This window comes from Gymnoscopelus braueri (assembly GCF_963280865.1).
Source record: "Gymnoscopelus braueri genome assembly, chromosome: 6".
NCBI classification, from domain to species: Eukaryota; Metazoa; Chordata; class Actinopteri; order Myctophiformes; family Myctophidae; genus Gymnoscopelus; species Gymnoscopelus braueri.
Genome location: NC_137607.1, coordinates 48,091,307 through 48,116,116, shown reverse-complemented (window position 1 = coordinate 48,116,116; position 24,810 = coordinate 48,091,307). Strand labels below are relative to the sequence as shown.

Below are 24,810 nucleotides of genomic sequence, written 5' to 3'. Positions count from 1 at the left end.
TGAGGATTTTTTACTTGACTGGAGTATTTCCAATTTTCAATACTTTTACTTCTACTCCACTATCTCAGAGGCAAATATTGTACTTTTTACTCGACTGCAATTATTTGACAGCCTTAGTTACTAGTTACTTTGTAGATTTAGATTAATATTACAAAACATGCATTAATTAACCACTTCAGCCCTATGCATCTATCTGCTATTACATTTGGAAACTTGTGAAATGGGACAATCTGCAAAATAAGTACTTTTACTACTTAAGTAATTTTTTATGCGAATACTTTTGTACTTTTACTCAAGTGCATTTTGAATACAGGACTTTTGTTTGTTACAGAGTATTTCTACATTGTGGTATTGATACTTTTACTTAAGTACAACATGTGAGTGAGTACTTCTTCCACCACTGCATACTATCACAGTAATGGGGGCTGACCTGGCAGTGAGTCTACCGACTAATGTACTTTGTAGCAGCAGATGTGCCTCGATATCACCACGGGGTGGTGCTGGTGGTGCTGATGATGGTGAAACTGTAGCAATCGGGGTACTGTCTTCTCAGTCTTTGGATCTCTTACGCCCTCTGGCGATTGGTCGTAGATGAATTGTCTTGTACGTCGAGCTCTTGCAATGTAAAGTATTCAGCAAAATATTACTTCCGTTTAGCGACTTTGTCTTCAAATTTAAAGTATTAGAGAACATTTTAAATTGGAAGCAAAAGTATGTCAATTTGTATTTGTGCAGCTCAACTCATTTAGAGCTCAGCGCTCTTTGTCAGGCAGCAAGGTGGGGAAGAGCCTCAAAAAGCACTATAAAATAAGAACCGAAGAAAGGAATTGATTTGAGCTCAACTCATATACTCAGAAACAATTAGATACAAACATACATATGTATATTTGTGTTTGTATAAGGAAAGCTCATAATCAAGTAGCCTACACTCATGTTATATCACAAAACCAAAAGATCCACAACAGAGAGTGATAACATAAAGAGAAGAATAACATAAAATATGAAGATGAACACAATGAACACAATACAATGAAGATCAAGTTCCTCATTGGTTGGTTTGACTCTGGCCTTTTTTAGGCTTATTTGTAATTAGAGACATTAGTCTCTCCCTATAGATGGGTTTCCGCGCGACGTCATCACAGAGCAGAGTGCCCAATCTGCGCATGCGCGGGGGAGAACGAACCGGAAGCGCCATTCACTCTCTCGTTATTTTCGGGATTTAGATAGGCATAATGCTGCTATTATAGGCATAATAGGCATAATGCTGCTATTATATACAAACAGATCCAACTTTCGACAAATCATTTTTATTGAGTAAAGAAGATATTACAAACTGCATCATTTAATCTACTTTCATTAAACCTGGTGAAGACCATTTATTTTCTGAATGTACAATGGCTAGAGCTGCTGCGGGTAATAGCGCCCTCTACAGGCTCATCCCGCCACTGCGCGCGCATCATCCTCTCATGTTTACCAACAGGAAACCCATCTATGCAGATCGGGGGCGCTGCAGATAGAGAAGGTCAGAGAGTTCAAATTCCTGGGGTGCACATCACTAAGGACCTTACCTGGGACAGAGCGGGTGGTGAAGAAGGCACAACAGTGCTAGCCTGGCATTGGCCAGACTGATAATGTGGATTCACTCTCACGTTCCTCCCCAGTATCAGTCTGGACTTCGGCCCATTATCCATAGGGAGCGAGTATGAGAAATCAGAAAAATATTGTTATGCTTTTCACTGTTGTACGGACAGCAGTTGAAACGCAGTCACTGATTGGCCCGATCATTTTCTGATTTCTCATATTCGCTCCCTATGGGCCGAAGTCTGGCCAATGCCAGGCTACAACAATGCCCCATCCAAGCCCTTTACAGCGAACTTTGTGTCAGAAATGCGGAATCATTAAGGATCCAAGCAGTCCCATCCCAACCACAGACTGTTTCAGTTGATGCTGAAAGCATGGAAAATGGCTACGCAGTCTCAGAGCCTAGTGGCAACAGACTGCTAAAAAGCTTCTTTCCCTGTACAATCAGGCACATGAACTGATCTGACAAGAACAAAAATAAATCCAATTAAATACAAGGCTCTGATCAGAGGTTACTCTACTTTGCTCTTATCTTGAAGTCCACCAACAGGAAGACACATGCTTATGTAGTTGTAGTAGTTTATTGACGAGCGTGTGTGATCAGCATTGCCAGGTCTGCTTATTATAAGCAACTTTGGGCTTTGCTTTTAAATTATTGGTTGTTGCGAGTTGCAGTTTTTTGGGCTTGTTTCTAAAGTAGTTGCTTATTTTGGGGTTGTTTAAACCAGTGATTCTCTAACATTTAATTTCATGTCAAAGACCCCCAACTTAATATGTATTTGTCTGTGCACCCCCATCTGAAAATATGTTATGCCAGGGACCCCCCATACAACATTTGTGTAATTGAAATGTTTAAAAAAAGATTCCACATTTTCTTCAATTAAATACATAAATAGCAGGTCTACAAGCTCGTAGATTGGCTATTTTCAAATAGCCGACGTATAGGTTTAAAGTGCCAAGTGTCACATATGGCCTTCTTTTGGGCTTGTTTTCATAGACCTGGTTGCTTGTTTCTCTCGCAAAACCTGGCAACACTTGTGATTTAATTACACACATACACACACACACAGACACAGTGAACACTGCTCTGCTCTGCTCTGGTCTCAAGATAGACAGAGAACATCCTCTCTCAAGAAGAGACTGTGTAACGACGACAGGCGGTGCATGGATTTCATGATGATGAAAAAGAAGAAGTTCAAGTTCAAGGTGGACTTTGAGCTCGACGAGCTGTCGTCGGTGCCCTTTGTCAACGGTGTTCTTTTCTGTAAAGTCAGACTCCTGGACGGCGGCTTCTCCGAGGAGTCATCACGGTGAGAGACTGCCTGCTTTTCATTAAGCCCTGGTCCCCAGAGCCTTAGCGAGTTCTCTCTAACGCTCTGTTTAAGAGCGTGTGTTATTCCCATGGGCTGAAAATGCCACAACTGTGCGAGGTCTCCAACTTGAGTCAAAAATAAAGACAACTATTTTGCTAATAATTGAAACAAAGGCTGTTTTGTTTTGTTGAAAGACTATTCTCCGTGGTGGGAAACGTCTGAGGATCCCACCTTCTCTGTATAATACACTTTTTGGGCAGAAAATAAAATATGTCTGCCAGACGGGAATTATTATATGTATTCCACTGCGCCCTCTACAGATTTGGTCGATGGTAATTTATATTGACCAGATCTGTAGAGGGCGCAGTGGAGTAAATAAAATAATTTCCGTCGGGCGGACATATTTTATTTTCTGCCCAAAAATTGTATTATACAGAAAAGGTGGGGTCCTAAGACGGTTCCCACCGCGGAGAATAGTCTCTCAACAACACAAAACAGCCTTGTTTTAATGAGTAGCTAAACCGTTTCCTTTATTTTTCACTAAAGTTGGAGACCTCGCACAGTATTCTCGGTCCATGGGAATAGCACCCGCTCTAACACAGCTAACGCTCTGTCTGGACCAGAGCTGCTTTTCATTCAACATCACACAGGCTAACGGAGCTAACTGGATAGCATTGTCTTACCCCATGACACCAGTCCACCACATTAATAAAAACCAGCTGGCTATTGCTTACAATAAACCAATACGTGTGTTTGATATTTCCTTAAGCTGCAGATAGGATTGTTGCCAGCTAAACCAGATGTTAACTAATTAATACATTCACACTTGTGCTGCTAGCTCGTAATAACGAGCTTATTATGTTGGCATTACAAACGTTAACCGGTTATAAAAGCTACACTTCTTTTGAAAATGGTATACTGGAAATGAAAGGATGGCTAGTTATGTTGAATTACAATTTCATATTAGTAGCATTACAGTAGCTAACAGTTAAATTAATGTAGCAGCTGCCCTCCCATCAACAATAGAATAAACTGTATTTGTGGTATTTTGGGGCTGTAACAGTTTTGCTCATGTTATTGTTTGTAAACATAGGAGCAAAACATCTATTTTGATATATGGGGGGGGGGGGGGGGGGGGGGTTGTATTGTAATATAATGTATGATTCCCAAACAATCCACTTGACAGGAAAGATAATGAATGTGGCCTATTGAAAGAGAACATTTTGAATTATTTTCAGTCAACTTTACTTAAACGTACATACTAAGTTTTGCTTCTTTTAATCAAACAGGGTAAATTAGCAACACATTTTTGCTGCAGGGAGCCAAACACTAGGAAGTGGACACAGGAATTTACTGGGGTGTATTGTATAAGATACATTCATTTACAAAGACTAAAGAATAGCGATAAGTAAGATGCACTTCACTAATACATTATTTTGCAAAATTCAGCAGAAATAATGATCTGTTCCAACAATCTGAGTCATCGGGATGATTCTGCATTTTTATGTGCCGGGAACACAAGTCAGGGATTTGGAGAACAGATGGGGTCAAATTACCCAACATTTATAGTTTATGGCTTTACGTGAGCCATCCCCAGATAGGTGACCGTTGGAAATGCATTGTCCTTGATCACAAATGTGCTTATTGTGTGATCACTGTCCAGTATCAATTTCATTAGCGTTGGATCGCACAATGTCACATTGACGATGTCATATCACCGATGTTAGGCTTTTACTTTAAAAAACAACCCCTCCAAGTAGTTTGGTCAGCAACCATTTTATGCAGCTCGTGTCACATGTGACTACATTTCAGCCTCTCCCTGTTTGAGACCCACACAAATGTAAACATACTCCTGTCATGTGGTCACCTAGCAGCAGAAACTGTCCTCTGTAACCCATTTTGACATGTTGTTACGCATGTTGATCAATAATTTAAGAAACACTGTCCTTTTTCATTGGCATCTTTACTCAGGGAATACATTGCAATGTTGTATGTAGATGGATGTGTTCAAGCCCTCTGTTTGTTCTAAAGACAGTTCCTTTAACTTAGCTGAACATAAAGCCCCTCTGTTTGTTTGGGTCAATGATACTTCCTACACCGGCGATTAGCGCAACCCCGGCTGTGAATATATTATCCATGTAAACCCTCTATTCTTAACTGTACTTTGTGTGCGCTTGTCCCCCTCTACACCAAATCTCTTAGCTGAAAAATAGCCAATCTACAAGCTCTCAATGTATCACGTTTTCAGTGTGTCTGGAGATAATCTCGCAAACTGCTGGACCGCTCAGCGCCATATTTCTTGTGCACACTGCCAGTAGGTTACACAAATTGTTTCAAATATGTTTTTAATTTTTGTATTTTGAAAAAATCTAACTATCATTTCATACTGGAACTCAAAGGGGCTTGGATCGGGCTGAAACCTTGGAGTAATATATGTCATAGATGCGTCAGACGACCGACGTCACACGCTGGCGTCCAAGAAGTCCAGTTTGAAGGAGTTTTTTTTGTCTGATTGTATTATGCCCTCAAAATCAGACCGCAGCCACACTTTAACAAGGTATGAGACCCGTCAAATGGGATGAGAGGCCAACCTTATTCTGGCTGCTATCCTGCTCACAGCAGGCTTTCTCACACACACAAATTGATGTTGCTGCGCTGAGAAGTGCTGCTGGCTTCATGATGTAATCAAGTAACAATCCCATGGCACTTAAGAGTGCAGCTGGCTGGGAGTTCCCTTTCTCTGACTCAGGATTAGGCAGGAAAATAGACAGGAAAATATGTAACATAGGTTGACATCATTGTTTGGGAACATTATTGTTCACATCTGCTGCTTTTTAGTTGTAATGATGAGGCACTGCCCCTTATACTGTAGACCTCCATTCGTAACCTAGATCTCACAACAGAAGCCATCAAGCCCTACTAACATGTTGTCTCATATCAGCCATATTATTATGTAATTATACATAATTACAGTATAAGTCTATTACACTGGTTGAAAAACAAACCACTCTCTTAACTCTCAAACACTGTCTTACTCTGTCATTTGCATTTCAGATAGCTTCGTTTTTAAGACTTGTTCTGTGAGTGGAGTCATAAGAAAAGATCAGAATGGTACCCACATATATTTTTATTTTATTTTTGAAGATATGGCTACATCCTACTCAGTGTACCACAGAGAGAGTGAGAGTGATTCTATTGCTTTAATTTCTTCCCTTATTGTAGACTTAATTTCAAATTGATTGTGTTTTGTAAAGTAACAAACTATACATTAGCTAGATATACCTTTTATTGATCCCACGAGGGAAATTTAGTCACCATGGCAGTTACAGCAGTCAAAAGACACAAAGAACAGATAATAAGAACACAGCAGATGAAAGATATAGAGACACCAGAATGGAAGAGACATTTGTCATAAGTTTGCGGGGAATAAGAGTCCAATTGGTCATTCAACCACGACCACGGACTGGACGGGACGCGAGCATCATCACTGTACAGCTTCATGGCTGCCGGCACAAAGGACTGACCCAGTCTGTCGGTCTTCTGTATTGGAAGGATGAATCTGCGTTCACCGTTCATACTCGGCTGCCCTAATAATTCCTTTTGTAGGTGGTGGGGAGGTTAGCCATGATAGCCATTGTACTCACCCTCGCCACCACCTCCACACCATCCTGTCTGTTTAGAGCCAGCGACAGAGCCCGCCTTCATCACTAGCTTGTTCAGTCTGTTACTGTCCCTTTTTTGTGATGTGACTCCCCCAGCATGCACTTACGGAGAAGAGGACGCTGGCCACAGCAGACTGGTAGAACATCTGCAACATCCTGTTACACACACCAAAGGTCCTGAGCCGCCTCGGGAAGAGCAATTTGCTCTGGCCCTTCTTGTAAAGGGCCTCAGCGTTATCAGTCTAACACTTGTGTTCATCAGTGATGCGACGAACAAGCATTGTCCAAGGAATGGAACGCCTGACCCTGGCAGTGTTTGTGCCCTTATCCAACAAGGTGCACAGGGCCATCATATGAATGAGCGTAACCTTATTATAAGGTTAATCCATTAAGACCTGAGGCCGATTCTACAAATGCCTTCTAAATCAGTAGTTCTCAAACTTTTTCTGAATGCAAAATTATTCAAGATTTTTTAAACACTTACAAGATTTTTCAAAGATCGTGCCGCGCTGTGAGCTTGTATATTTGTGATTTTTTTAATAGCCAACCCAAAATCTAAAATGACACAGAGCTCTCCCGGGTTTAATGGGTTAAGATGAAGGCATATCTGCATGAATGCACCTTTATAAGTAGCTAGGTAGTTTGATTTAAAATCCAAACATAATGAGTAGTCTACTTCTACATGGTGGTTTCATTGCTGAACCACCCAGAATGCACTAACAAGTCTTTGTTATTCCCCATACAGGGAACCAGTACAAGCCAACTGTGTTCGCTGGAGAAAGACATTCTCTTTCCCTTGTAAAATGAGTGCCAGTGCAGGGACCGGAATACTGGACCCCTGTGTGTGTCGAGTGTCTGTCAGAAAGGTACAGTATAGCCCTATGGAGCTGCTTCAGTTATGATTTCTAAGGAGTTTGGACAGTGACGTTTAATGGTGCATATAGCGCCTTTATCCAAAGCACTTCACAATGTGCATTACATTCACACACCAACAGCAGAGGAAACCATGCAAGGCACCAACCTGCTCATCAGGAGCAGCCCATCGGGCCGTTTCCTGGGGAATTTGGTTTATATCATTTTGGTTTTGTCCCTTGCTATGGTGTAGATCCAAAACGAAAACGAAAAACATTTTCAGTTCAAATGGATGAGGATAGTGCTGACTTTTCTTGGCTTAGGTCCAGATCATAACAGTTTAGAGATTGTATGGTACTGTAAGACATCTTGGGGGGGGGTTGTTTTGAAATAATAATTGATTGTTATCCTTTCCAGGAGCTGAAGGGTGGAAAGGCATATGCAAAGGTAAGACTTAAGATTTTATTTTATTATCACCCTTGTGTTTCAGATGAGTTAACCTACATTTACAGTAATCATATGTGTTTATGTTAATGGCCTAGTGAGAGAGCACACTGCCTGCAAGTGGGCTTGGCATGTTATGTCGGTTTACTTCTACTGGTAGAATACACAATACACATTTTAATACAAAAAAATGCTGTACTTTCAGGGATATATACATTTTAATATTCATGTGTACAGGATTTAGAATGTTAGGCCACATAGATATTTTATAAGATGACCAAAGAAAAATGTGTCATTGTCCTAAACAGCTTCGATATCAATAGAGAATATCAATCAATATCCAAGACAAACAGGATGAAATGAATCTATCCCTCAAGTTTGCCCACTCACTGCTCTCCTACAGATTGGTTTTGCTGACCTGAATTTGGCAGAATTTGCTGGCTCAGGGAATACAACGCGCCGATGTCTGCTAGAGGGCTATGATACCAAAAACACTCGCCAGGATAATTCCATTCTCAAGGTAGGTACTGTTTGAGCTGTGGTGTAGTTCCAGTGAAGCGTGCCTGTGTTTCCTGTCCTAAAACCAGTTTATTAACACTGTAAGCATTCCCCATCGAAACTAACCAGCTATCAAAAGTTGCAAGATAGCTGACAGTACCGTAGGGGCAGCAAACCAAGTGTTTAAACATATATTGGGAATGTGTGTAACGCAGATTTGTTTTCTTCTTCTCAAGACTAGTAATTAATTAAACTCGACTCAGCTTTTCAGCCCTGCTAGCGGTGGGGCTGTAAGCGCTATGTGGGTTGGTCGGTCTGTTCATCCGTCTGTTCACCCCTTTGGTACCAATCAATATAACTTAAAAGCTTGAATATGTAAGTCTGTAGTACTGTAAGTATAATTTTATTCCTCTGGAGCCATAGCCACGGCAAGAAGGCAGGTTAAACCCCCAGAGCCGTAGTCACAGCAGGATGAAGGTTTATACCACCAGTGCTATATTCACAGCAGGACCGCAGGACAGGTTAAATGTTAGGTTGTGTAAAATCAGACATTTATGTTGTATAGAATTTTCATGCAAAATTGATATTTATTTTGTATTTTCTGTCTTTTGTATTAGGTTATCATCAGTACACAGCTCATGTCAGGAGACCCATGTTTTAAAACGTAAGTGTTGCTATTATGCAATATTTCTCCACTTTTAAAAGGTGGCTAAATATGGTATGGTTTGTACAATTTTCAGTATTGATTATTGCAAGTGAAAAAATATAGTACTGAATTATAACTATGCTGACATAACATAGTCACATAGCTGACATAGCCATGACATAATATCAAATCTTTTCTTTTAAGCATTTTGATTTACAAAGAATTTACAAATACTTTACTTTACTTTTTTAATTACAAAATGTTAAAACTAGGGTGGTATTTCTATATGCTTAGCCTTTCCACACAGTCTGTGTGTCCGGAGCTAATCTCGCAAACTGCTGGACCGTGCAGCTAAGATTGGACATTTATTTAAAAAGGTGTTTTCCAGTCAGAATACCTGATTCAAAAGTAATTTACTATCCTATGAGTTGGGCCTTGTGACTGACTGTTGTTGTAGCTAATATGACACTGTAAACAAGTGATATGCCATAGCTTGTAAAACCAGTTCTTCTTCACTAGTGACAGTTGGTTACACCACAGAAAAGGGATACAGGCTTTTCAGTGGAACTGCCAGGACAGGCAAAGCTCCTTGCCCCAAAGGCAGAATATGACCTAAAAATTATACAGTAGCTTCTGTTTATATGCTAGCCTACCAACCATATCTCCTCTCTATTTATTTATTCAGCATTGAAATGTAGGCAAGCAATATTCGGACAATTTTATTTTATCTAACTATATATTACACAAATCTCTGCATGTGTGCGTGTCTGTCCTTCGTACCTGGAGAACCGTCCGAACCGGTTGACTTCAAACTCGGCGTGCGTATCGCAGAGGACACGAGGGAGTGCGGTAGCCTGGCATGGCCAGACTAATATCACTGCGTAGATATTAGTCTGGAATCTCTGTATGGAACCTGCATTTCCGAGGGTCAAATAAAAAAAATGCCTTTGGTGATAAACCCGCCCCATATGCGCATACTGGACCCTGATTGGTCCCTCACAACTTCGGAGGGAGAGAAATACAATTTCTATTGAGACGGGCCAGACCTAATCTGCCAAGGGCAATTTTTTTTTGCAATGGCAGATTCGTCTGGAACCAGGCTAGGAGTGCGGTACCTGGCGTAAAGTTAGGCGGTTGTCCAGAACCGCTGATCTGACCGATATGCCCATCCAGACAGATCTCCATATATGGGCATGAAAGGGACACAGTCCGACAGACAAACGGATTCAGAGATCTCCATATATGGGCATAAAAGAGACACAAACAGACAGACGGGTTCACAAGGTCTCTCTAACAATGGGTACAACGGGTTTTACATAACCAAGTGGGGCATGCATTCCTAACTTACATCGTTCCTGAGTAGGCCGGTAACCAACGGGCACTATTTGGTTGACTATTTTGAGTTTTCTCTCTTTTTTGTCTGTTATATTCAAGAGTTCAACAACAAAAAAATATATGCGATGATGGCATCTTCCTTTTTCATTTTCCTCATCCTCTACCTTCTTGTCACGGTCCTGTTTGTTTGTTGTTTTATTTCTTCTTCTTCCTTGTATTTACCTTCTTTAAGTATTTGTTGATGGAAAATGGTTTTACTGTTTCCTCTCTGCCCAGGCCTCCATCCACAGCCACTTTGATAGGAATCCATCTCCTCCAGGGAGATGGAGAGAGCCTACTGGAGGAGAGAAAAGGAGGGGACACGCAAACAGTCTGTCAGGGTAAGACTGACCACATCTCTTACAGCTTACTGCTACTGACCAGAGTCAGAAAGCAATAGATTTTGGGTGCATTAATTAGGTCTTTCTGACTGCCATTCCCAGACACTGTTAACTGGCCACTATTTAATTTGTGGCGGGTGAGGATCATTTTGGTCTTGGAAACAGACGTGACTATTGTTCATTAAGCCTGGTCTTCAGTTTATTAAATGTATTAAACTAGAAGTTCTGAAGTTCTGGTACAAAATCATGGGATGGAAAAAAAAAACACAGAGGGTGCCCCCCCCCCCCCCCCCCCCCCCAGCAGCAGAACTCAGCAGCCGCACTGAGGCGCTCCAACACAAACACTCTGACATTAAGCTTCACACAACAAACATCAGCAGCAAACATTCACCACAATGACAAACAAATGACGTCCGCGCAAAAATAAGCGAGGGCTCGCTTATTTTGTCTTTCCCTCCCTCCCTCTGTTCCTCTCTCTCTCTCTCCCTCTCTGTCTCTCTGTCTCTGCGTCAGCGAAAATTATGTCTCGCTGTTTGGCTGACTATTCTCTCTCTCCCACCCTCCCTCTCTCTCCCTGTGTGTGTGCGTGTGTGTGTGTGTGTGTGTGTGTGTGTGTGTGGTGGGGGTGGGGCGGGGGGGACAGCCATGACGCAACGGGACTTTTGAGATGGCTATTGGCAAAATAGGTTGACTTATTCGGATACATGCGTGTGACTGTTCGCCCCTGCCGGTTGTCTGATTTTTAAAAAAAAAATAGGCTCTGTCATGATTAATTGACCACACATATGAAGTGAAACAACTAAATTCTATCCAAACGATATGTTATAAGTGAATTCCGTGCCTCAAAGCAGAAGTTTGAGAGCGTTTAATAAGCGAAAATAAGAAGTGAAGGCACTCGCACAACCAACAATGGCTGCCGTTCGTCTTTTTTCAGGCTGCGAACTCGCCACCTGATTGGCCAACTTTTGCTGTCAATCACAGAACGATGAGCGACGTTGCCATGTCCAGGTTTTGTAAGCGTGAAGTGGGTGTAAATTGGTTAGAGAAAGTGCGTCGACGCATGCGCAGTGCGCAGCTTTGTGTTTTGTCATGAAGCTGGTTGCTTGTTGCTCGCGCACGATCTGGCAACAGCGGTGCAATGTTTTTTTTTTCCTGATTTTTTTTGCCCTTTCAGCCAATCTCCCAATTGTATGTTAGATGAAAAGGATCACAATTTCCTATACTACTGTGTATATAAATGAAATCTCTCAGAATATAATGACTGGTCAGAGAAAAGGTTGGTCAGTGTGGTATTATCATATGACCTTACTGGCAATTGCTTGTTCTCAGGAATGCATGACAACATCTCCAGGAAAGTATAATGCTTAATTTATGCTCTGCCGTTCGACAGTGTCAAGCACCAGAAAGAGCAGGTCTACATTAGCTCAAGATCGTCTATTTTGGGGGCATGACACCATCATACAATGAATTATGAATCAGGCTTAAGTAGATGGGGGCATGTCTGTTTGTTTGTGTCCATCATCATTAACCAGTGACATGTATTTTACCCCTACTTCTTTTTAAAGGGTTGGTGATAAATGAGCTTCAGTTTAACTGCAGCGCATAGTTAAAGGTCTTTGTTGATTCAGTATGTTTTTTTTGCATTGCTGATTGACATCTTCATCCGACAAAATGCAAATGCATAAACATATATTTGTACATCAATATTTGTCAAAAGATAGAACACAATATAGCTTGAGCGCTTATTTCCATTGGAGTCCTTTGAGTGCATTTAATATTGGCAAGTTAATTAAACTATATTGACGTGTGTGTGTGCGTGTGTGCGTGCGTGCGTGCGTGTGTGCGTGTGTGTGTGCGTGTGTGTGTGTGTGTGTGTGTGTGTGCGTAGTATGTACTGTGTATGTGCCCAGTGCTGGGAAGACTCTTCCTCCCCTCTCCTCCGTGTGTCTATTCTCTGCAGATTGTAGAACTATTGTATAAAACTGTTGGTGACAGTGTTCTAACGGCTCAACTGCCTGTATGGTACAATCATGTTTTCACAAACTGTATATCTAAGCATAAACTCACTAGGATTGCGTCCATGGCAAGCAAAATCATTGGCAAACCCCAAAAGCTCTTGACTCAACATTTTACAAAAAGGATGAGGAAGAAAGCGAGAATTTTGGCAAATAGCTCCAGATCCTCTCTTCATCCAGTTTGAGCCTTTTTAGCTGTGGAAGGTGCTATAGACTATAGAGTACCTCTGGCAACTGAAGATTTATTAAAGAAGCCTGTATCCCAAATGCCATCAATTTTCTAAAATCAACACTGTGATTGATGAGTTTCAGCCACAGACATGAACAGTTTTTATGAGGGAAATATGACCATGACCTATGTGTGTTTGTTTTACTGACTGCTTTTCTGCTTTTTATGCTGTGTTTGGTGAGCTCAAGACAAAATTCCACTCTGGTGAACAATAAAGATATTCTCTTCTATTCTTCTCTATCCTCTTATGCTTGTATATGCATGTGTGAATGCATGCACTGGAGCGTTGTGTGCTCATCTCCTCCAGAGCCTTCAGAGAGTTGTGCTTCTCTTTCATGTATCATTTAAACTATCTCTTTTAGCTTCGCTACAATCTGCTCTGACCCTGGGGGGGCTCGCGCTCAGTTAAAAATAGGAACTGTGTGTGTGTTGCTATCTGTGTTAGATGAAGTGCTTTTCTGCTCATATTTTAGCTATGTTGCCTAACCACACATTGTGTGCAAGAAAAATGGTTGACCTATCCTGTCTGTGCATATACTATTGTGTATGTGTGTGCTATAATTTATTTAGTGATCAGTTCATAATTAATGATGATCAGTTCATAATTAAGGTTTCCTACTCTAGAATGCTAGAATGTCTGCTCTTAAGTGGCATCTCTGCTCATTACTTGCTGACCTTGGTTCAATTCTGACTATTAGTAGGAACGGTTGGATATGGTAGAACACCACTTTTTGCAAGGATAGACCCCTATTGTACTCCATGCCCTTATCATCATCATCACACCGCCTGTTCTAAAACCTTGCAGAGAGTCGAGAAGGCAAGTGTCCCACTGCTCCTGATGACCTAGGGGCATGCGGCCACTCCAGAACTTCCAGTTACGCTAGCCAACAGTCCAAACTCTCAGGTAGGCTCTCCTTCTCTTTACAAACAAGTAGGATTTTCATATCTTGTGGCTTGCCTACTTTGAGAGACGAGCACTCCTGATGACCATTTTTGCACACATGTCATGTATTTCTGTGGAGCAAAACCTAATCTAGGCAGGCAAGACCAATAAGTATGTAATACCAAGTAGAGCCCAGCCAATATATCTGTCTGGTTGATATATTGCCCATTATTTAACTTTTTTGGCTACATTGGTATAAGCAATTATGCAGCTGATCATGCAACTGATTTTTAATCACTTTATTTTTGTTTATTTTTCATCTTTCAAAAAGGTTAGTTTTTGAAAAGGAACTTTAATCAATTCAAGGTTTTTCAAATGAGAAAGTTTTGCACTTATTATTATTTTATTATATTGCACGATATTATTAAATATCGGTCAAAACATGGGTGATCAGTGGTCTATTCCAAGATCCGGATAGGCTTCAGACCCCAAAAGCTGGCATCGGTCGGGCTCTAATGCCAAGAAACTACTTGAGTTATAAGAACAAACAAACTCCCTAGCACACATGCCAAATCCTTTGCTTCATGCCCTGTGCAAACAGATTATCTGATCTGCTCCCATTCTACGTATTCCAAATAATTTTCATCACACAGGCAACAGTGACAGACAAAGAACATCATGGCCTGTCAGTTTGTCGGAGCCCTGCAGCCAAGTATAAAAGTCAGATTTTCCCACTTCCATGCTAACTTTTCCATTTTGTTTGTCCAGTACATTTTAGGGCACATGCAAACGGTAAGACTTCTTGAAGATGTCTTGAATCAATTAAGGCCAAGTTGCCTTCCCAGATGGTGGAAAATCAGGGTTCTGTGAACAAGAAAAACATGTTGATTGTCGATATTGGGTTTTCACTCCTACTTTTTACTCAATTTCTGTGGGATAGTTGGAACTGATCAAGTCTCATCAAAAACATGTAGCACCCCGCCCCATCATTTCTAGATATTTTCTTCTTTTCTTCGCTCTTCTTTGTAAATTTGGTAAAACCTTTCTCTGCATGTAAAACCTTTCTCTGCATGCCTGGTGTAAACACTGCTGCCATATAAACCTTAATCCAGTTCTCCCCAGTTCTGTCTCAGCTCTGACAATGATTAGAGTAAGGGTTTGTTTTCCATATCCAGTGACCACTGAACACTTCCATCTGACTCCTTGTCTGATCGTCTGTCATATTGTATAGAATCTCAGTGTCTCACTTTTTCCTGATCTTCCAATTTATACATTGTATAAATTGTCTACAACTCCTTTTGTACACCTTAAAGTAAAGTTCCATTGGTATCAAGGACAGTGGTTTGTTGGTGAAGTAGTCCTTAGTATGTAAACTGTATACATTTTTCTCTCTGAGAATGTAGGAAATGTACTATAAGCTAGGGGAGGGAGAGAGAGCTATCTGCCAATATCACTCCGCTAGAGCAGTTTAGATCTATGTCTCAAGTTTCCATTACCAGCAGATCAGATCAGGATTAGAGACTGAAGGGAAGTGACAAGATGTGGTAACAAAAACATCCCTAATTGCCGTCTTAATATGATGAATGCACTTTCTATGTCTGAAGACTGTGGTCTGTATTAGAGTTAATGTCTGGGTAAATGGCATAAACAAATGATATATATATATATATATATATATATTATATATACACACACAGTATATGCTTTATACTATATACTTTACTGTCGATAGTGTGTGGGAGGTTTGCTTTCTCATTGCTTCAGTGCATTCAGGTCCTGTGATGTGTTTTACTGCTGACTGTAATACAATTTGAGTGTGTGGTGCTGCTGTGCTGCTTTTACTCAACTACTAAATGATTGAACACGCTACAAGTCTAAAAGGTACTTGACTGCATGGCACCTGGGGTTTCAACAACAACAAACAGTCATTTGTTCATATGAGTTTATTCATTTGTTGCATTAAATGCACAGTGAATTAATCTTGTGCTGTAAATGTTAGCACAAGATCTACTTGTTTTCCAAGTGGGGTGAGATCTTACCCAGATAGTGAAAACTATAATGCAAACAAAGAATAATCTAAGTCTGTATTGTTTAAAATGAATAATAAAGGCAAGGCACATTCTGAAAAAGGTGTTTTGCACATCAAACAATAAATTCAAGACACATTATGAAAAATTGTTATGCACATGAAACAATAATGCGAAAATAATGTATGGGACTTCAATTACACGTGACGGCATCAGTTTCATATATGGCACATGCATACAGTATATGGTTGAGATTTAATTTCCTCCTTTATTTTTCACAGTTCACTATCAGCTGGAAAAGTCAAGTCATTTGTGGTTTGTCAGAAAGTTCCAAATGCCATTTCTTTGCCATAGCTGCAGTGAGACAAATACATTTCCCTTTCAACATGATGAAAAATGTATCCGTCTGTCTTTTGCATCATGGCATCTCTTTCAGAACTCATTCTCAATACTGTTATCCCATCTTGTTAGATGTGGTTGCAAAGTAATAGTAGCCTAGTACTAAACGGGTAACACCTGGACCATTGAGATGCTGCCAGCCAGGGACATTCCTGTGTTAATTTGTGCTGTACCACTCCCCTGATAGGATTTTTTTGGGGTTCACATTTAAATGGGCAAACCATGGCAGACAATATGACTGGATGTTTTTTTGTCTGGATTTTCTAATTGTGCCGCGATTGACCAAAAAGCCCCCGAGGATGAAGCGGTCAATTTTAAAGACCCCTTACATAACCAATATGATATCATAACTAGGCTATTATAAATTATAATGTTGGTACTATATCATAAAACAAAGTTTAGGACATCTAATGGCACTAATGTGTCTCTATCCTGGAAAAAAAATAGCCCTCAGTGATATTAGTCTGGCCGTGCCAGGCTAATGTGTTTCAGGAGATATGCAATATGACTACTCACTTAGAAATACCATAAACCTAATGTGATGACCCATAATGTAGGTGCAGAGACAAAACCGTTTTAAATGACAATATGATTTGAACAAACTTTACAGACTTATCCCACCACCACATAACTGATTTTCAATTGAAAAACGCCTTATCACGATGTGTTTATTAGTTGAACATCAGTTATTTTGTACTATAAATTAGCTATTTAAGAACTAATACTTTATAACTCCATCACTGCCTCACTCCCTCCCAGGCTACAGCACAGGTCACTCCCGCTCCTCCAGCTTATCAGAGTTCAGCCATCGCAGGAACCTCTCCGTCGGCAGTGCCTCCACAGGCATCGGCAGCCTCCCTGAACCCAGTGAGGACAGAGACAGGGAGACCAGGCCCTGCCCTGCCCTTCCTGAACACCCCGTACCCGCCACCACCACCGCCAACACCGCCACCCCAGCAGGCACACCGGTCCGGAGTGCCTCATCCTGCGAACGGCTCAACCGGTGAGTTTAATCCACAACTAGGAAGTGTGAGGAGATGTATAACGTTTTGTTGTATTGGTGGGGTATCTGCAGGTCATTAAAATGTCTGAAAAAGTATTACAAAATGTTTTTGCCAACAGGCAAATATGAATTCCAGTGATCCTAAATTTTCGTTTGCTTTCATAGACACTACATTTAGTAGCTACAGTAGCTTTGCTTTATTTGAAAACTGTCATTTGTCACCGCGTCATATTCACTTCCATTTGCTTTGTCAGACATGTGTATTTAGCGATGACTACATTTGATGCAAAACTGGTCTTACATTTCACTCGCAGTGGTATTAAAAAGTTGTTAAAGGACCACTTATGCCATTTTCAACCTATGTTCATTTAATTGGGCCTCACTAATGCTCATAAGATGGCACCATTTATGTCTACTCACTCTGTGTCTCAGAGGAGGGCTGTGGACAGTTCAGAAATCTGCCTAGCAGTGACATCATCTGTAGACCGATTTGGTCATTTCAAACAAGATTTCAAACGTAATTTTTTTTTTATCAATGCAAGAACAATGGGCTTCTATCTAAGCATGCTAACTTTCTGTTTCTGCTGTAGTTTCTATTAGCTAGGAATCCCAATCAATGATGTCACTGGTAGACAGGTTTATGAACTGTCCACAGCCGAAACCAATGAGACACAGAAAGTAGATGAAAATTGTCTACTCACCATCTTGAGTATTGGTAAGGACCAATTATATGAAGATAAGGTTTAAAATGGGTTAGTGCTTCTTTAAATTATTTTCCAAAAGATGCAGTTCAAGGTAGTAGAGATGGATGCAATCAATTGGTAAACCCAGAAGTAATCCCTTGTGTGTCCTCCAGACACATGGTGAAGTGTCTGGAGGACGCAGATTCTATTGAATCCCAGCTGAAGAGAATGGATGACACACGAGTAGATGCCGACGATGTAGTAGAGAAGATTCTCCAAAGTCAAGACTTCACAGCCTCACTTATGGACTCTAGCGCTGAGGGTAAGGCACAAATAAATCAAACACTGAAAAACAAGTAGGCAAGCAGGCAAACTATCCACAGATAGCGATGCCACACGATTGTATAATTGATATCCTTTGGGTAGTCTTGATCATCTAACCATTTATAAACAAATATAACAAAAGAGGAACTTATGCACCATATGTATTTTTTTTCTCATGGAAAATGTGAACACCGACTCTGGCACTCAAAAGCTCCTGGCATCCAAACTAAGTTTCTTCTTTTTTTATGCACAGGATGTGCAATGGTGAAAAGAGTGTAGTGAACATAAGAAGTAGGTTAGAATAATTTGACTGAACACAAGGAATTCAGAGCTGTTAATCTTGGATAATTCTGTAACTACCAATTTTCTTGATAATTAATTGACTGTCGGCTGATGATCTCATGGTGATCCCAAAATCAATAAACCACTTCCAAACGCCAAACTATGCTAGCCGCATCTTGTACTAGCTGATGTCTTAAAGGTTCTATGACATTCATTTTCACTTTTAATTGAGGTTTTATGACCTCAATTACACCCAAAAATTTGAACATTCAGTGGATTTTCTGTGGTCTGGGGTTTTCTGAATATTTAGGCTGAAAAGTAATCTGAAGTGAAGTCACAGGCCATTAATCCCGCCCACTACCTCCTCGCCCCTCCCCTATACTTTCCTTTGGGGGGGGGGGGGCGGAGCAGAGGCGATGACTGACAGGTAAAATCCCTCAACAGTGACACCCGCAGGCAAAGATTTCTTTTTTCATTGCAGTTGAAAAGGCTTTAGAAATGTGAGAGAAAAACACCTGCCATTGATCACTGGAGTGGATTTTTTTGTTAAAACTTTTTATACACGTTTGAAGGACCATGACAAAGACTTTTAATGTGTGGTCAAACTGAATGTCATGAAACCTTTAAAGATATGTAGTCAGAATCATATTTTACTTTCATAAGTTTTGGTGTTAGTGTAACAGCTGAGGGCACCATAGAGCATACAGCTTTATTAACACCCCTCCATCAGAATCAAGTATTCATGTATACCAGGTCATGTTATAGCACACTAATATAAAAGAAAATGAGTCTGAGAGATGTAGAGGATGTTCTAGTCTTACCAAGGTCATATCTAGCTCAGCTCTGCTCTCAGCTGGGAAAAGTGGTCTTGTCAATAGAGGATTATTTATAGATTGCCTAGCTACTGATGCCAAGGAATATGCAGGAGTATGTTACTGTTCCCTCTGTCTACTACATGAATCTGAGTTAAAAGTGTGTGCATGTGCCTGTCTGTTTCAGAGGAAGGTTTGCGTTTATTTGTTGGCCCTGGGGGGAGCACAGCCCTTGGAAGCCATCCACACATCCACAGCAGGTGAGTTTTGCATAGTATTGGAACCCTAGAGTCTCTATTCTGGAGGCGAACATTTTTCGAAAATCGCTGTCTACAAGCTTGTAAATATTAATAATAAATATTTTTAGCTACAGCGTAGACGGAAAAAGTGAAGGGGCTCTAGTATAGACCCCTGGGGGACTCCGGTCAATGAAGTGTATATATATAGGGTTTAAGTGGTTAATGTGTCCATTGAAGGATATTATGCAAACATCTTTTACAAATGTATGTCAATATGTCAAGTTTACCTTATGAGCCACTTTCTATCACCATTATTTACCCTCCGGCATACTGCTTTTGATGCACATCTTAATCAGCAATCAACTTGAGAACTTCGAATGGAAAATGGTCATATTCTTAGTAATCACAAGGATGATGTGTTTTTCTGCTGTCAATGGAATGTTTCATCTCTAATTCACAGCTATATGAAAAAGCTTGGGTTGATAAATGAAATCAAAAGGTATTTTACTTTATTCAAGATGATAGGATTAGAATAGTCCTATCATATAACTTTAACTGAAAAGATCCTCGGAGATAGAAAGTCCTTTCAATGGAAATCTTCAAAGACATTTTTCAAAGAAATATCATGTTATAAGTCTCACAACCCTCGATAGTGCAAATCTAATAGACTGTAATAGACTGTATGATGTGCCACCAGGACACACCAGAGAATGTTAATTTGATCTTCTCTTGTGATTCCAGGGTTGGCGCTGGAGCTTATGAGCAGGTGGTGATAAAACGTTAGCCCTGACGATTCCCACACATGGAGAATGGTAATGCCGAATTCCAAAAGTCAGGATCATGGTCGTCGGTTTTTAATGTTAATCGTAACAGACAGCACACACATTGATGAGCGCCACAAGCAAACCACTCGGTGGAGGGTAGAGACTACAACAGTGCCCTCTTGTGCTTTTTTAGACTATGTGCACTGTAGCTCTCTTACAGTCAGGACTTGGCTCAGTAGCACGAGCCTTCAGAACAAACACGGGGATCAGATTGCTGACCATTCTCAATGCTTGTGTGACCCTTTGACAGTACTCGCCACTCCTTGATTTCTCTTCAACCTTTTATTTTCCGTTGGGTGTCAGTGTGCATTTGTGGTGTTTACTGTTCTGCTGACAAAACTGACCACTTCTTGTTTTTCTTTACTTATGTTGGTAGATTATCCAGGTGCTTTTTGTTTATCACCTTGCCTTCAACATGAACCCATTTAAGACTAGTACATACTGGAAGAAAAAGACAAACCCTCCCTCGATAACTGACTATGGGTGGATGGGTTTTGAGTGCTTTATCAGAATGAACTGAAAACGTTGCTGAAGAGGAATATGCCATGCTTTCTGAATACATTCCTGACTGTTCTCTTTTTGTCTGGAGGATGACATCTGTTCTTTATTTTGGACTGTCTTTTAAATTTATATTTTATGTTAACCAATAAGCTGCTAATAAGCTAGTCGTTGAACCCATCTGTGTTATAAAGTTGATGGGGATATTTTACTACAAAGACATAGCATCAACCTTAGCCTTTTTTGTGTGCATGTGGTTGTGTGAAGGAGACGAAGGGTGTGATTGTGACTTGTAAGTGGTAAGGCCACTGTAGTGACAGTAATCCTGTCATCAAGGATAAATGAAGGGGTGTGATATACTGTACGTATACTCTTGTTAGGGATGGCAACGCATTTATCAACTGAGTGGAAAACCTGCCCACACTTTACTGTATGGTCATCCACTGTATTGCTGACATCAGTATTGTGTTCTGGCTGTGAGCAGGTAGTCTGTGTACAGATTGTGCTGTGAAGGTGACCTAGCTCTGTGCTGGAAGTATTTTTCTTTGAATAATAACAGCAGTGTAATGTAAGCTGAGGTCATACTGACAAAGAGCATTTAGATATCTTTGCTGAGGTGACTGCAGTGCCGGATTTTAACGTTCATGGTCCGTCGAGTTAAAAATCTTACCCATTACCTCTTGCCAACCACTGTCAGGTGGTTGCAGGCAGGGAGGATTTTCAGTATCCCCAGCGTGTCAATTGGTTATGCACTATTCATGTACTGCAACTCAAATATTTGACTCTTTTAAAGTTGGCAAAGTAATCTAATCAAAACTCTGGGGTAAGTCATGTGAGGTCAGGGAGGCTCATAACAATTAACAAATGGATGGTCTTATGATGAACTGCTGCAAGAATTAGATTTTTGCGCACTGATGCCAAAAATGGATTCTTGTCCAACTGATGCATACTGTGGTTTAATGCTAGCAATGTACAATGAAGGATGGAAAATCCACTGCCATCAGAGAAGTACTTAACATGTCACCTGTAGTGAACATCATCAGAAGGATACTGTGAGAGCCATAATGTATCTATACCTCTTTGCAGCATTATCAAGTTTAAGAACAAGGATTACGGTGTCTTTTACAACCATTAGTTTAACAGACTTGGTTTTATTTTGCCTGTAAACTGTAGCGACAGACTAGTATTATTAAAACATTAGCATATGACTATAGACTATACAGTTGGTGTGACCTATTTCTCCCATCATAAGCCATAGCAGGGGTAGCTATACAGTACTTGCCTAACCATACATCTTAAGACAGTTTCTGCACAAGTGTCAAAATAAGTATTTTATCTGTAAGATGAACAGTGTTCTCAGTTTGTTTTGCATGATTTAGATGTCCTTTGTTAGTTGAAACGCTTTGACTATGTATTTACATCACAGGTAGGTTATTGCTACTTTGTCTTTAAAACACTTGTGTAATTCATTTGCAAATATTGTGCCATTGTTACTCAAAATATTTCGCCATTGTTACTCAAAATATTTCCACCTCATGTATTTAGCGTTTAAAACTTGGGAGATCATTTGTTTTATGAACCACCACACCTAGTACAGTGTAGTATTTGCAGCAAAAAAAATTACAATGAGACCTCTATTGAAAATGAAACTTGTATTTGTTTATTGTTCACTTATTTTACCTGTGTGAGACAGGTACCTAACATGTTGTTACAAACATGGTTGCTTCTTCTCTTCTGTGAAGCTGTGCTTATATATGGAGCTTTTAAAATGTAAAGTGATGTTCTTTGCTGTTTTGACGGTGTCCAGTGTTTCCCAATGCAGACCTGTCGTTTTGACCAATATTTGTTTAACAAGTGTAATGTATGCTATAAATGTGTACCTTTCACTGTTGAATAAAATGTTAATTAAAAAACTAATCTTCCTATATGGTATTTCTCTGCGAGTTGAACTAACCTTTCTCCATATATGCATTATTAAATATGCACTTGTATTTTAAGGGGCAGGTTTACAGAAAACCTTTAAATTAAACCATAAGTTGACAACCTTTACATGACTTGTTAACATGACAGAACAAAATTTAAATTAGATTTTCAGGCAAAACTTGTTTTGGCTTTAGCCGAGCTGAATCTCCTAAATATTGTCTACTGTACTATTTACAATGATGCCTAGGAGTTAGATCCTTTTAAGACAATGAACCCTCGCATCATTCTCTATTCTGGGGAAACATGTTTGGTGTAGAGGTAAAAAAGTGTTAACAACGTTTATAGGGTTTAAGAGGTAACCAACCGCACTATGATTAGCAGCTCAGTGGCCTACTGGCCTTGTGGTTGGAGTGTCCACCCTGAGATTGAGCAGTCGGGGTTCAATCCCCTGACCGGGTCATGCCAAAGTCTATAAAAATGGGACCCAATTAAGCGTGCCAACGTGTCGTCACCAGCAGAAGGGGCAAATCAGCCTGCGGGGGCGAGGCATTGGGCAATGTTAAGTCAACCTGGTTTTTACCCCTCAAAGATGTCCGCAGCTACCAAAAGACACGTTGACGCCCCCTTCAGGATTTTTGGCACGCTCTATACCTCCCTGCTTGGCAATCAGGATCAACGGTTGGATTGGGGGTAAATCCTTGCGACATACACTGTCATGTCCAGGGGGTGTACTTGTACATCATGGCTGGGGGGGATGCATGTGTACATCAAGCGGCCTCATGCTACAGAGACGGGCGATAGCCTCCTGCCCTATGGCTCGGCTGGTTGGTTCCAAAGGTTACTTACTTTTACACTAGGATTCTAGGACTTTGGATACAATTTTATGTTTATTTTGGCTATGGGTCAAAATATCTATGTAAGGTTATTGTAGGAAATCCCATTAACAATGTAAATACTTATTTTTTTAAATGATTCAGTAACAGGGATAATGCATGGACACCTACTGTATTCGAACTCATATCCAATGATTCTCAACCTTTTTTGGATCAGGGCCCAATTGAAAATCTCAAAGTGCATTTTCAGAGCATGTTTAATTGTGTTGCGGCTTGGATCAATGGAACTAACATCGGTATCACAATGAAAAGTATTTTTTTCAAAATACCATGACATTTTTTTAATTATTAATATTTTGGCTTTTATGCCTTTATTGATAGGATAGTAGTCTGACTGGAAATGGGGAGAGAGATGGGGAGTGACATGTAGCAAAGGCCATCAAGATCGGGACTTGAACCTGTGACGCGCTGTCAGGCTACTTTGGAGCCTAGGTGCCTGGACCGCTACACCAGCGATCCAGGCCTGACATTTGTTTTTTACATACTTTATTTTATGTTATTATTATCATTAAAATCTTAGTGTTTTGCCAATTAGTTGGGGAACAACTTGCAATATCCTCACAGCCCACCAGGGGGCCCCGACTCACAGGTTGCGAATCACTGTTAATCAGTTTGTTACCTTGATGCTTGTCATTGAGGAGAACAGCAGAGGCATCCTGTGTCAGTGTGACTAGGCGGTGGTCCAGTTGGAGCTGTCTGAGGTGGCTGAGGGTTCCACACAGGTCTTTGACCTTGGGACAGCAGGACCATAACTGGACCAGAGGAACACTCACATAATGCCTACCAGCTAAGCAAAACAACAGATTAAATGGGAGAGAAACAGTCCGGGAGACACACAGATGTGGTGTTTTTTTGGCACTGCACAGCTCCGGGTCATATGGGACACCATATGGGACACCGAGATATGCCCAGGAAACACAGATGGACAAAAGATTCCATGAATTAATATATATAAGTTATATTGAGCTGTAACCAGATGGCAATTGGCACACGCTTTGTCCACGAGTGTCTGTCACCAGAAATGACAAAATGTCAGAGACAAGTTAGGTCAAAACACGTCAGAGA

The 24,810-nt window shown here is 40.6% G+C and overlaps 1 protein-coding gene across 4 annotated transcripts; it reads left to right on the top strand.

Moving 5' to 3' along the window:
* Positions 1-2,646: 2,646 nt before the first annotated feature.
* On the top strand, positions 2,647-22,843 carry LOC308087749 (EEIG family member 2-like). Of its 4 annotated transcripts, XM_080431892.1 has the most exons (13): positions 2,647-2,891; positions 7,302-7,422; positions 7,826-7,855; positions 8,256-8,372; positions 8,968-9,014; positions 10,608-10,711; positions 13,761-13,859; positions 14,607-14,630; positions 17,024-17,267; positions 18,124-18,272; positions 19,556-19,628; positions 20,349-20,419; positions 20,808-22,843. In XM_080431892.1, exons 1-12 carry the CDS (start codon positions 2,746-2,748, stop codon positions 20,389-20,391), a joined length of 1,197 nt encoding a protein of 398 aa, XP_080288018.1. In that variant the 5' UTR covers positions 2,647-2,745; the 3' UTR covers positions 20,392-20,419; positions 20,808-22,843. The 4 variants fall into 4 exon arrangements, with proteins under 4 accessions (XP_080288018.1, XP_080288017.1, XP_080288019.1 ...); XM_080431891.1 differs by having other exon boundaries at positions 20,349-22,842; XM_080431893.1 differs by lacking the exon at positions 14,607-14,630 and having other exon boundaries at positions 20,349-22,842.
* Positions 22,844-24,810: the final 1,967 nt, after the last annotated feature.